This window comes from Drosophila arizonae, chromosome 3, assembly GCF_054131065.1.
Source record: "Drosophila arizonae isolate 15081-1271.41 chromosome 3, UAZ_ARI_1.0, whole genome shotgun sequence".
Lineage (NCBI taxonomy): Eukaryota > Metazoa > Arthropoda > Insecta > Diptera > Drosophilidae > Drosophila > Drosophila arizonae.
The window spans coordinates 23,192,781-23,207,001 of NC_142923.1; the positions used below are offsets into that span (position 1 = coordinate 23,192,781).

Here is a 14,221-nt window from a genome sequence, read left to right on the forward strand (position 1 = left end):
GCACGCGATGCTGGCGAAGATTGCCTTGGTATCGTCGCCTTGGTTGTTGGGTGCCAATAATGACAACCAACATATGCACGAGCGGGCGCAAAACAATAAGCAGTCTAAACTTAACGACAACTAAATCCAATTATAAGCACTGAGCGCAACAGGAGCTGTTGTGGGACGTCGGCCAGGCCGACATTGAACACGTGTGCGTAACGAATTTTCCACAGATATGGAACGCTTGGGTGTGTCTGTGTGTGTCTGTGTGAGGGGGTTGATTCAGGGGGGGTTGGCTTTAAATGCGGTTCTGCTTTTGGTTTTGGTCTGCATTGCATTGCATCCCGCTGAGTGTTGCATAAAGGTTTACTTTTCATTTATGCGCCAGACAAAAGGAACAACCCTTACAAATGCATTGCACAAAGGAGCTGCTGCATGTTCTTCCCTTCTGCGTATGTCATGTGCAAGTGTGTGCGTGTGCGTGTGTGCGTATATGTGTGTGCTTGTGGCTCTGTCCCACCCACCATAGGCGAAAAATTGTAATTAAACTTAATCCGCTCAATTTGAAACGCACGCCAAGCCGAAAGTACCTCACTCAATATGCCTTCATTGCCCTGGATTGAATATTATTTATATGCATGTATATACCCTGTAATGTAGACGAGGAGTGTATATAAGCTAAACCTAGTATTTATGGAATGAAATTTAATTTAATAAAATTTTAAATATATGTATTATTTATATAAAAATAAATATTTATAAAGAATTTTAAAATAGTTGTATATTTTTTATATAAATAAATATATTGGATATGTTTTCCGTCTTGCAATCAAAATTGAAAATGATTCAAATTACAGGGTATGTACATAAAAATTGAATCCGTTTTGCATTGCCATTTACTTAATTTTAATTAAAATTGTCCAAAAAAGGATTCGGGAAGCCTTGCAGTTGCCCAAATGCGTTCATGTGTTAAAAAATGTGCATAAATTATTGAATTAGTGCGTTTGCAACAAATTTCTCGCGTTCCCGATTGCCCTCGCTGCGTTGGCAGTTGGCTGCTTTCTCGCTGTCTCTTTCTCTCGTTGCCTCTGTTCGCTGAGCCAATTTTCATGCTGTGCGCTATTAATATGAAATTTTAAAGCATAAATTAAGGCGCCAGAGCCACACTTGCTTATAATTTATGCATGGCGTTGACTTTGGTTCGGTTCGGTTCGGTTTGGTTTGGCTTGGTTTGGCTTTCATTTATTTATTTATAACACTCGCCGCCAACTGCCAAAGGGCTGCGGCAATTAGTTCCAAGCTCCTTGGGGATGTTTTAATTATCGTATTGTATTTTTCGTTTTTTTTTTTTTCGTTATTCCATTATTGTATTTGTTACTGCTGCTGTGCGATTTATGCGAACGATTTAATAATGCAAATTAATTCAAGCGTTTCCTTTCTCTTTTTCGGATCTTTTTATTTTTGCTTTTTTTCAGTGGCTTTATCATTTGGGCGGCTTTTGTTTTTTGGTTGGGTTAGGTTTACAGCAGTGATTTGATTTATTTGTATTTTTGAGGTGGGCGTGGCGCAATTGATTTATACGCGTAATGTACAGAGCTGGGCACTGAGAGTGTGTATAGATTTGTAAAGAGCTTAAATGCTTATTGAGAGGTAAATACGTTTCATATATATGTATATGTGTGTATATTTATACATAAATATACGACGTGAAATTCAAATATAAAATAAGTATTTATCTTCTTCAAGCTAATAATATAATTCCATTATAGAAAACGTGATAATACAACTTAATAAATCAAAAACCACAGTTTTTCAGTAGAAAGTCTATTTTTGTACTACTTGCAATTGTGTGTTTGGTCACAGCTCTCAATTGTTATCAGAAAACCTTCCGTTAACTCTTATCAATATTTCAGTTCCCTGGAAGTTAGTAAGCAGTCAAGTGATATTTAATAGTATTACAAAATCTTTTACTAAATTTTGTCAAGTCTTATCTATATTGAATGCAAAAGGTTAACCCCCCCACATCCCTAGAGATTTATAACACTAGTGCTTATCAGTGTGATTCCCTAATATAATAATCAGAAGCATATATAAGTATGAAGCGTATTCCACATGTTCACAACAGTATTTGATTTGTTATCGAACAGTTAGCACGATGTATTCTTCGATGAAACTCTTCGCCTGTGCATTTATATTTGCCCAGATGCTGGGCACTATCCATTGCAGTTCCTACGACAATACGGATAACTGGGTAATTTCCGATAAGACGTATAATTTCCCGGAAAATGCTGTGCTCGGAGGCATCGATTCAGATGGTTACTACAGCTATGTGGGTCGCACAGATTACGCTAGCTCAGTGCTGCCAGCACGTGTTAGAGCCGAGACTGGATACGCTACCTTTAACAACGATTCATTGGGTAAGCGGGCCCCCTACTACGAGCTGTTGGTATCCAATGCGACCCTCACCTATCACTGGGTGCGCAGCTACGATGGGTTTAGAGAGAAGCATGCTGTATCTGTTGGCACAACCGTTCAAGATGAGCGCGTCTACGTTTGTCGTGCTAAGACCGATGGTGGCATTTTTATCGGCACCCTCTATTTGTCAAAGAGGCTTTGCTTCATCCGCGACGAGAGCTTCCCTCTGAGACAGTTCAGCAAGTACGAGGTGCTTGTTCGTAAAGTTACCCCAGTACAGAGGGCAGCCATCAATATTTAAATTAATTGATTGATTAATTTAAATATTGTTAAATCATAAAGAAATGAACATGAATAAATTAAATATTGATTAATTACAACATAATTTAAATCAATGGGTTCAGGGTATATAAAGAAAAGCTGAAACTAAGGGTACGAGTTTCAATTTGAAAGGAAATATTTAAAATATAGATTAAGACTGTAAGTCTAGCTTAGTAAAATATATTAAAAAATAATGATTTATGCATATTATTAATAGGTTCAGTGAGTATAAATTGTTTTTTTTCTTTTTTTTATATACGTAGCTACATATTAGGAAACTTTGGATACCATAAATTTTATTCCCTACTCGTTTCTTATATATTAAAAACTTATTTTTTCCTTAATATATTTTTCATTGTTTACTAAACTGTTAGACCGAATATTCACAAAATTTAATAAAACAGGGTAGAGTTCACAAATTTAATACAATATTAAAAATAGTTTTTCTAAATAACAACTGGTTGTCTGTTATGAATTAATAGATACTCTTAGTAGTCGTCAGCTAATATCTATATCTATGAATATATAACATTTTCATACGGCTCTACAACTATTTTTAGTATGCTATAAATTGCCGAAATAAAAAAAAAAAAGAAGGATTTGTCTACGCCCTTGCTGTCTTCAATGGCATGCGATGGTCTTTACATGATGCTCTTGCGCCAACGAGAGCAACAACACCACTAATACACTCTGCTCGTAAGTCTCGGGCATCCAGTGAACATGCCTGCTGGGCCGGGTCTGGTCTTGGTCTGGTCTTGGTCTGGTCTGGTCTGGTCTGGTCTGGTCTTGGTCTTGGTCTGCATTGGTACGTTTTGTAGCTCAAGTGCTTTGTAGTTTTGCAGTGATTTTATTAAAATTTTACTGTCATAGTAAAAGTTTTATTATGAGCACGAGTTGCTTTTGCTGTTAGTTACGTGAGCCAGAAACAATTCCCGGCGCATGCCAAAAATAATATAAACACAACCGAAAGCGACAAAAAGAGACAAAGAGCGAGAGAGAGAGAGAGCCTCACACACACGGACAGTCAGAAGTCAGGCAAGCTCATTCAGTTTATATAGCAATTATGTTGTTGTTGCCATTGCGCTGTCCAGACTTCACGCATTACGCCTAGGCATGCATATGCAACAAGCTGCAGCAGCACTGGCAGTTACATAAAAACAGCTGCATGCAGTGGAGCGTCTTTGTTTTTATGTCGAGTACCCATTGGAAGAGAGCGAAAGGGGCATGATAACCTAAGATAAAATTTGTCAACTTTCTTGAAAAGTAATTACTAGAACATTTAATTTAAAATATAATTGTATCATTTTAAATTTTTAGTAAACTTAGTAAAGAAAAAAAGTTTTTAGAAACAGATTCATATATATAATAAAAACTAATCATAATGCAATAAGCGAATTATTTTTAATATATTTGGTGCCTTAGGCTTTTGGTTAGAGCGGTATTTGGAAGTTTATGCTTTGACTATCTCTGTCTGGACAATATATCTAAAACATTTCAGTCTTGCTAAAATTCTCTTCAGATTAAATTTCGAATTTGACTCTGTTCAAACCTCAAAGTAGAATATATAAGAATAACCACAAGTCTCTACAGGTATAATGTTCCAGTATTATTCATACATTTCTTAGTTATCTGCTAGGGTATTTAGTCTTTTATCTCTACTAGCATTTCTTTGTCTAGGTTTTATTTATTTCTTTGCTCAGTGCACCACCTTCTGCTCCCAGCAGTGAGCTGACGCTGGAGTTGTGCACAGTTTATGCTGCCTGCTTTTAGGCTAATGTGCTCATTTTATGCAAGCGTCTCCCTTGCTGTATGCTTCATGCTCCCATGGTGCATGCTGCAAAGTGTGCAAAAGGATTTTTATGCTAAAGGCAGCCCGTTACCCGTTACCCAGGTTTACCCGACGGCAATGTTTCATTGTTTGTTGTTGCCGTTGTTGTTGCTGTTGCTGTGGCACACTGCCAAATGCAACAGCTTGTGTTTATAATTGAAATAATTGCGAAAAAGCAGACATAATTATATTCTTATTCTCATTGTTGTTGTTGCCTGCATTCACAACATTTTTTTGTTTTCTATATATATAGTGTATATATTTCCTTTTTTTTTTTTTTTTGCTCTGTCGCTCATCATCATCATTGTCGTCGTCTGTGGGCATAAGGGTGCGACTCAGCATCAGCCTCGAGCTGTAAGTTTATGAAGGATAGTTTTTGTGCTATCAACTCTAGCCGCGTTCTGGTTTAGTTGGGCATATTTGCTCGGGCATAAGGTATGCAACATGCTCAGACAAGTGTGGATGCGTGTATTAGAGGTGGATGTAATTAAGCTACTTGGAGAATTTGTGTTTTAAGTTTCTATTTATAAATTAACATAATATCATTGATTTGTTAGTAGATTTATAATATTGACACCTTTATAGGGAATGGTCAGTCGTTTATACTTGTACAGTTCTCTTCTTCATATAGCCTACTTAAAGGCCTTTCCCCATTTTAATTGCACAACGTGTACATCAAAAGCTGGGCTCATTTTCAAGCAATTACTTTAAGGCCTCATCACGTTGCAGACTTAATCGCTAAGCCGCCTTTGGGCGCATTAGCCGCAACAATTTTCAGTTCCGAGAAGCATTGGTGCCTAATAATCAACCCTTTTGCAGCTAAACAAATATGTTTGCTAGCGGTTGCCTAAAATGCATGCAAGACAAACACATACAAACAAACACAAACCCATATACACACACGCGTGCGCGTATTTTGGCCAGGTAACGCCACGGGGCCTTTTTTGTTGGCTGGCCAAACTTGCCAACCGAGCAGATAAACTTCAAAAAGCGCCTTGAAAAGCGGCTTAAAACTTCTTCAGGCGCAGCGGTCCTTGGTCCAAGCGAAACTCTATGACAACATTGACAAAGGCAGCGTCAGCTGTGCGAAAGACAGATAGTGAGGGAGAGAGCGAGAAAGAGGTCGAGGGAACTAAAGCAGAAATTAAGCATTGCCATGGAGGCGCCGTGTCTATGTGAGATGATTGATTGAGCTTTTAGTTAAATTGCGCAAGCGGCCAGCCCAAGCGCAAACAAGTACAAGCGAGCATCTTAGTGAAAAGTTCCATAGCCCCACCATCCCACCTCGTGGCCGCAAAATAATAATATCTCTATAATATCTTCATTGGCCCCGCCGCACTTGAAGTAAACTACGAAGTCGTTGGCAAAGCAACAGCTTCGGGCTTATGTCTGGCGTGTACCGAAAATTATTTTTACATCAGCTGCGCTGGGACTTCAATTTCCAGCCAAATACCCAGTATCTAGTTCCCTGCTCGGTTATTATAACTTGAATAGAAATTTGTGGGCAAAACTGTGATTTTACTTAAGTTTTATATGATACAACTTTGTGTTAGAAATGTTGAATGACTAAAGCTTAGATTGTGAATGTGAATGGTATTTTACATTAATTTAAGAGTTTAGGCTAATACATAGGCCTTTTCTGCTAAGATATTTATTTACATACTTGACATATGGCATATGCATAAACATCATTATTTAGTGAAAAAAAAAAAGACAAAGATATAGCAAACCCCTAGAAAATTTACTACAAACTAAATTAAATTAAATTTGTAATGGTCGTAGCAGAGTTATTGTACCTAAATAATTGCAGTGCATATCATTCGCGACAAATGTGTCGCCTGCACTGCAATGACCGCTGAGCGGCCCAAAAGCGAGCCTCGAGAGCGAGCTTTTGAGAGAAACTCTCAAAGCTTTGGGACTCAGCGGGCGAATTGCACCTATCTTCGCGTCTCACTTTCCAAGAAGAGGAAGAGAGGAGACTGGAATGGGGGACTATAAAAAGAGCCACATGGGTCAAATAGTTCTTTTCCGGCATCACGAGATCATCAAGTCAGTTTGGTTGTGCTTAAAATTTAAAGTAAAAAAAAAAATAATTAATTTAACTAAACCAAATAATAAAAAGAATTTTTGACAAAATAAAAACTCCCGAAGTCAATAATTAAAAAAGTGAAAGCGATCGCGTTTGATTTTTTTTGGCATTGAATTGCATTGAATTTGCAGCGCGCAGCTGCCCGTCTCAAAATATATGTAAAACATATATACATTTATTTATATATATACATATATATAGAGATCAGGTACGTGAAAAAAAAAGTGTTCAGGAAAACAAAAAAATCATGTAATTAAAAAAAGATTTTCCATTTTTTTCAGTGGACTTTTGTCCATTTTTTTTCCTTTATTAGATACCCTAACTTCGCGCCAGCAAGGGTCACCTTGAAGCGGAAGTTAGGGTACAAAAAGCCGGCAGAGCAGCATAACGCCGAAGCGACGGGGGAGAGGAAGGGCTGCATCAGGAAAAAAAAAACGAAAAAAAACCAACAAAATAAAGAAACTTTAGTGCGTGAACAAAAAAAAAAAACCATATGCATTTCTGAACACGTGAAAAAAAATAACTAATGAAATAGAAATTTGGAAATAAAGTCGTATTTGCATGTGAAAGAAAAAAAAAACTGCGAAAGAAAAGAATTTGTGCAAGACATTTAAATTGCCGACGGCAAGTGCTAAGTAAAATTTTTTTTGTCGAGAGAGATGTAAAGAAATCAGAAAAACTAGTGGTTTACAAGCTCAATCATAAAATCTATAATTACTATATATACAATTAGCACACAAAACGAAAGCAATAAATATATATATATATCAATAAATAAATATATACCAATAAATATATGTATTTGAATAAATAAGTGAAAATGAATAACTAAGAAACATAAAGCAAAGTACAGCATCAAAAGAAAAAAATGAATCCACACACAATTAATACCCTATAATAAAAACTTGAAGTAAGAAAAAAAAAATTCAAAAAAAAATAACTAACAAAAATAAAGCTAGAAAAAAAATCAATTATGTGTTAAACCAAAAAAAAAAAAAAAAAAAAAAAAAAAAAAAGATAAAAAAGTTAAAGATCATGTTGTTCCTCCCTCCCGCCAATATACCCCATTTCTACACTTAACAGCTGACCACGCAGAAAGGCCTTTCGTCGCGGGAGTAATAAAAAAAAAACTGTAAGTGATTAACCCCAATGTGCCCTTGTCCCCAATAATTTGCAAAAAAAAAAAAAAAAAAATGAATAAAGAAAAAGTTTAAATTTATTTAAATAAAAAGAAAAATATGGAAAAATTTGAATAAAAAAAAAAAAAAAAAAAAAAAAAAAAAATTAAAATTAATACAACAATGAATAAAGATTTGGATTTCTTATGTTTTTCTATTTTTTATATATTATTATACTATTTCTGTGAATTGATTTGTTTTTTTTTGATGCAGCAAATATAAACATGAATGAAAAGAAAAAAAAATTTTAATTACACTGAAAAAAAAATTTAAATAAAATTAAATTAAATAAATAAATAATAAGTAGTACTATAATCAATAAAATTAATAATGCTAGAAAAAAATTAATAATAAAAAAAAAATAATAATAATAATAAAAAAAAATAAAAATACATATATATAAATAAATAAACAATTAAAAATTTTTTTTAATAAAATTTAACCACAACAAAATTTTATAAACAAATGTATATATAGAAATTTTTTTTAAATCAAAAATAGAATGAATCAATACGTATTAGACAAAGAGAAAAGAAGATAAAAGAATAATGTTTTAGAAAAATAAAACCAGCAGAAAAATAGTAATCGTATAGTTGTAAGAGAAGTAAAAATTTTTATTGAAATGGAAAAATAACTGTAGCAATGAAAATTTTATATATAAGTTTTGATTATTAGTTATAAGAACTTTGTTTTTTTTGAGTCTGCGTACTCAACAATAAATTTGGACAAAAAAATGATATCTACAAGTTACGTTAGTTATTGAGAAGGAATCATGCGATTCTAAAAGTCCAGTAAGTTTGGTTATATAATGGGGTAGGAAGTCGTCTGAATTTTTTTTAATGGGGGTTTTTTTACAAATTTTTAAATTAAAAACCATGGTAGGGTTGGGTGGAGAAGCGGGTGCCAATCGTCACCTAAGGCCTCGCCTCTTCATATTTTTTTTCTGGTATAGGTACAACCTCTGTGTTCGTCTTCCCCCCTTCCCCTTCACTTCGGTCCTGTGGACCATCTTTAGGGATCTTAACAATTTAAAATTTGTGTTTGGGAGATTTGAGAGATAACAAAGAACCCCCCCACACTCCCGAATGAGCTAAGGGACCAGGAGATCCCGCCCGTTATCTCTGAATCTATGGCAAGCAGTGTAGTAGCAGAATATATAGCACGCGTCGGCCTCTATACATATATAGACCACCCGAATTCCATTACAAATTTTATGGCGCCCAACGTGGGGCACTGAGGAGCGTTGATCTTTAGCGATATTATGCGATCTTATGAGGTAGTGAGCGTAGTAGTCTTTAAAGATTATATGCTTTCAGTGTACCGACTCCAAAATGAGGCATACTAGACTCGAGTTTACTTTTAAATGAAGTTAGTAGCCGCATTTTATATTTGTGAATATCCGATACGCTAACGATAGTTAGTTAGATAGTTCGTTTATAGAGTGGTAAATTAAATGTAGTTGTATTGGAACTCTAGCATTTGTCTGAGAGCGGATGCATTGCCGACAACGCATTTTCTTTACAAGCCCACTCCTTTAAACACAAACAAAACAATCGGAATTAAGATCAGTTTTCACAATAGCTCGTTTGTTTTCGATAACCTTTTATATCTTTATTGAAGTACATGTGACTTCAAGAATATAGGTCCGCTTCTGGAGCTTGTGTATTTAGCTAAGATTGGATACCCTGCCGATGATGGATACCCTATAATTTTGAAGATAATATGACAATAAATTTATAATCGGGTTTTCATTCCCGATAATAAAAGTTGGTAGATGTAGTACATTAATGTTGTAATTAGTACATTACTTTATTGATGAATATTGCTTCGCCAATTTGACATCGGATGTTAGATGCAATAGCCCAGTCTGTATTCCCTATGTGCTCATACCAGAACTTAAAAAAATATGGAATTGACTTCCTCCCCATTTATATTAACCAAAACAATTCATTATTAGCTTTGTATTATCAAACTTTCTTTTGTTACAAAAAATTTAGGATTTCTGTTTGTAGAACCGTTTTAAGATAATAATTGAAGCCACTATGCCTCTTGCTCGTAGTCCGCAACGTAATTCCGCATCTTCGGATGATGCTACGAAGAATTGCGACATCTGTGGTCAGATTTTGACAAATACACAGTCTTGCTATATCACGAATTGTAAACATATTTATCATAGGCGTTGCCTGGAAGAGTGGTTGAATGATCGCAACACTTGTCCTAATTGTGCAGCGGTGATAAATATACAAGATTTGAAGGTAGTTATCGGAAATTGTTCGCCTCAATCGAAGCAAGCAGATCCGTCAGTCCCAGGTCCAAGTTCTCGGGCAGTGACTCGAAACTTGGCCAAAGCATTAAAAGAAGTAGATAACCAGAGAGTCACAGCAGATCAGCGTGCGTTGGAGGTGAGTGAAGAGCCGTTAGTTGAGTTAGACAATAGTATTGGCACCAACCAGAATGAACATCCTCCTTCACGTGGAATGAACACTAGAAGACGAGGTCGTCCTTATCGTACAGGTACCAATCGGCGCGAAGATCACGCCCCAGTTGATTATTCTACAATTCAAAATATGATCGAGCAAACCGTAACTCGATTAATGTCTTCTTTGAATTTAAGCAATCGGTCTCCGCCTAATGCTTTACCGCGTCCGTCTGTCCAAATGTCATCGTCAAGTCAGACATCAGTCCATCCGAGTAAAGTCGCCCAAATTATACAAAAATGGAACATTCAGTTTGATGGTACTGAGGAGGGCTTAGGTGTAGACGAATTTATGTACAGGGTAAAAGTATTAGCTGAGGACACGTTAGATGGGGATCTGGAGGCTTTGTGCAAGCATATGCATATACTTTTCGCCGGAAGGGCAAGAAACTGGTACTGGAGATACCATAAGAAGGTGGAACGTATCATTTGGGCAGATTTTTGTTTTGCGCTACGTCAGCAGTACACGGATTATCGATCCGAATTTGCAAGTAAAGAGCTAATACGCTCTCGAAAACAAAAAGTAGGTGAATCTTTCACAAATTTTTATGAGGGGATTGTGTCGCTTATCGACAAATCTTCAGTTCGAATCGACGAAGAAGAACTGATTGAAATCCTTAAAAACAATCTTCTTCCCGAAGCGCGTCACCAGCTGTTATATCAGCCGGTGCATTCCGTAGGTCAGCTTCGAAAATTGGTCCAGATGCACGAAAATTTAGTTGCTGAAACTAGTAGCCAAAGGGAAAGTAGTTCTCGTCTCAAGCAGCCCTTTCAGAGGCGACCAATTTATTCAGTTGCTGAGCTCGATGACGACAACGGGCAGATTGAGGGCATAGAAACTGAAATCGCTGCTGTCCAACAGTCAAATATACGCTGCTGGAACTGCGATACACCAGGACATGTGTGGGAAAATTGTTTAGCGGAGCGTCGCGTGTTTTGTTACGGGTGTGGTGCACTTAATGTGTATAAGCCACAATGTAAAACTTGTATCCAACGCTCGTCGGAAAACCGACAGAAGGGTGCGTCCAACAACAACAGGATGCCCCCTGTAAAGACCAATTGAGATCAGAAGAGGCGATCAACGCTGTCATCCCTGAAGCTCCTTCGCCCGAATCCAATTTAAAGTCTGTTCAAAATAAAAATATCAAGCCCCTGCACATGTTACCTTATCATGAACGCCTCAAAAACTATCTAGAAGTAAAACATAGGATATTTAATGAAAAAAGTCCTTTAAAAACTAGGAGTGCTTTGCGTTGCAAAGCTTACTATAAAAAGCTAAGAAAATATAGAAAGTTTCTAATTTCAGCAATAATTAATGATAAAAATGATTCGCGTTGTTATGCCAGCGTTAATTTTTTTCAGTTTACTGAGCTGGGTCTATTAGACACAGGCGCTAATGTTAGCTGTATTGGAGCCTCGCTAGCTTTAGAAAACTTCTCTAACTATTCGGAGTTTAAGTCACTTACATCCCAAGTGCAGACGGCAGATGGGAAAGCTCATAGCGTGGTTGGTGTACTGAACGCCCCAATTAATTACAAAGGAACTACGAAGACTCTTCGATTATATATTATTCCATCAATTAAGCAAAGATTAATTTTGGGTATAGATTTTTGGAAAGAATTCTCTCTAGCTCCTCACGTAATTAGCGCTATGCAGTCAACTTCGGAGGAGTTTGATAAAAATTCCACAGCTAGCACAGATTTAGTAGATAATTCATTCCCATTAACTGATTTAGAATTGCGACAATTAGAAGTCGTAAAATCTCTTTTCCCTAATTGTCAAGAAAAACTAGGCCGTACGCATTTGATTCAACATCATATTGATATTGGTGATGCACGACCAGTTAAACAGCGTTTTTATCCAGTCAGTCCGGCAGTTGAAACGCTATTGTATAAAGAAATCGACCGAATGTTAGCCCTTGATGTTATAGAACCATCGATTAGCGCCTGGAGTTCTCCCATGCGATTGGTAGTGAAACCGAATAAAATTCGGCTATGCTTAGATGCGCGTAAGCTAAATGAAGCAACCAAAAAGGATGCTTATCCTTTACCAGCGATAGAAGGTATATTTTCGCGTATGCCAAAAGCAAATTATATCACCAAGCTTGATCTAAAAGATGCTTTCTGGCAGATTGAATTGACCAAAGAGGCAAGGCCATTAACTGCATTTACCATACCTGGCCGACCTCTCTACCAATTCAAGGTAATGCCTTTTGGCTTGTGTAACGCTCCAGCAACCATGTGTCGTCTTATGGATGAATTAATACCCCCAGATCTACGCTATTGTGTATTCGGTTATTTAGATGATGTATGTGTAGTTTCAGAGAGTTTTTCAGCCCATTTAGCAGTGCTAGTACGCCTTGCCGAACAATTTCGCAAAGCAAATTTAACATTGAATATTGAGAAAAGTCAGTTTTGCGTTAAAAGCGTAAATTATTTAGGACATATCATAGGCAGTGGTGGTATCTGCACAGATCCTTCGAAGATTGATTGTATTAAAAATTGGCCATCACCAAAGAACCTTAAACAGGTTCGAGGATTCCTAGGTATTTGTGGGTGGTATCGAAGATTTATAAAAAATTACGCCGAACTCACATGCCCTATAACTGACACACTCTCAAAGAAAAAGAAGTTTTTATGGCCCGTAGAAGCACAAGAGGCTATGGACAGATTAAAGCTGATTCTTACTACAGCGCCAGTTTTACAGAATCCCGATTTTGAGAAAAAGTTCTTTCTGCACTGCGATGCCAGTAATTATGGAATTGGAGCCGTGCTAGTTCAATTATCCGCAGAAAATGACGAAATGCCGATTGCGTTTATGTCAAAGAAACTGAGCCGAGCACAGCGAAACTATAGTGTAACGGAACGAGAATGTTTAGCCGTAGTTTTAGCTATAGAGAAATTCAGGTGTTATTTAGAAATGCAGGAATTTGAGGTAGTTACAGACCACTCAAGTTTGATGTGGCTGATGCGTCAACAAAATGCATCCGGTAGACTTGCCCGATGGATTTTCCGCTTGCAGCCATATAAATTTACTATTTCTCATAGAAAAGGCAAAGATCACATAGTTCCGGATGTCCTTTCAAGGATGTGTGAAGAAGAAGTTGCAGCGTTAGAAATTGGCCCGATTGTCGACTTGGACTCAGATGCTTTCTTTGACTCTGAGTATCAAGAGCTCAAGAAGAAATTTACTCTTGAGAAATCCAAATTCCCAGACATTAAGATATCTAGCCAGTTTATTTACATTCGAACAGAACATTCTAAATGTGTAGAAGACCAGAATGAGAGTTTGTGGAAGTTATGGGTTCCCGAACGACTTAGAACAGATGTGCTTAAACAAGCTCATGACAGTGCGATTTCATCACACTGTGGGATGCAGAAAACAATAGAAAAACTACGGAGAAATTTGTTTTGGCCAGGATTAGCTAACGATGTGCGTGCTTACATACGTAGTTGCGACACCTGCAAGGAAACTAAATCTCCAAATCAAATTCTCAGACCACCAATGGGTTTACAGTCTCCCACATGCAGACCATTTCAAAGACTTTATGTTGATATTCTAGGACCATATCCCAGAACTAAAAGTGGTAATATAGGCTTGTTGATTGTTCTAGACCATTTTAGCAAATTTCATTGGCTGTGTCCTTTGAAGAAGTTTACTTCATCTGTCATTCAGGAATTTTTGCTGAAGAATATATTTCACTGTTATGGAGTTCCAGAAGTCTTAGTGAGTGATAATGGTAAACAATTTCGTGCTAATGACTTCAATGCATTTCTGACAGAATTGGGAGTGAGACATGTGTATACCGCTCTATACTCACCACAGAGTAATGCGGCTGAACGTGTCAACCGCTCAATTCTATCTGCAGTTAGAGCATATCCAAAAGAAGATCAGACAGAATGGGATAAAAACATAACAGCTATTTCATGCGC

At 36.8% G+C, this 14,221-nt stretch overlaps 3 protein-coding genes across 5 annotated transcripts in view; 2 read left to right on the forward strand and 1 right to left on the reverse strand.

Annotated features, from left to right (window-relative positions):
• The window catches only part of LOC149269917 (uncharacterized), a 155,283-nt gene that overhangs the window by 18,704 nt on the left and 122,358 nt on the right, over positions 1-14,221 (forward strand). The window lies entirely within an intron of this gene.
• The window catches only part of Ddr (discoidin domain-containing receptor 2), a 177,832-nt gene that overhangs the window by 15,236 nt on the left and 148,375 nt on the right, over positions 1-14,221 (reverse strand). The window lies entirely within an intron of this gene.
• LOC108611122 (pfs47 receptor-like) lies at positions 2,082-2,782 on the forward strand. The gene has a single exon (XM_018003598.2). It carries the CDS (start codon positions 2,138-2,140, stop codon positions 2,696-2,698), a length of 561 nt encoding a protein of 186 aa, XP_017859087.1. The 5' UTR covers positions 2,082-2,137; the 3' UTR covers positions 2,699-2,782.

Coding starts and splice junctions, on each gene's coding strand:
- LOC108611122 (XM_018003598.2), top strand. CDS start 2,138: ATGTATTCTTCGATGAAACTCTTCGCCTGTGCATTTATATTTGCCCAG.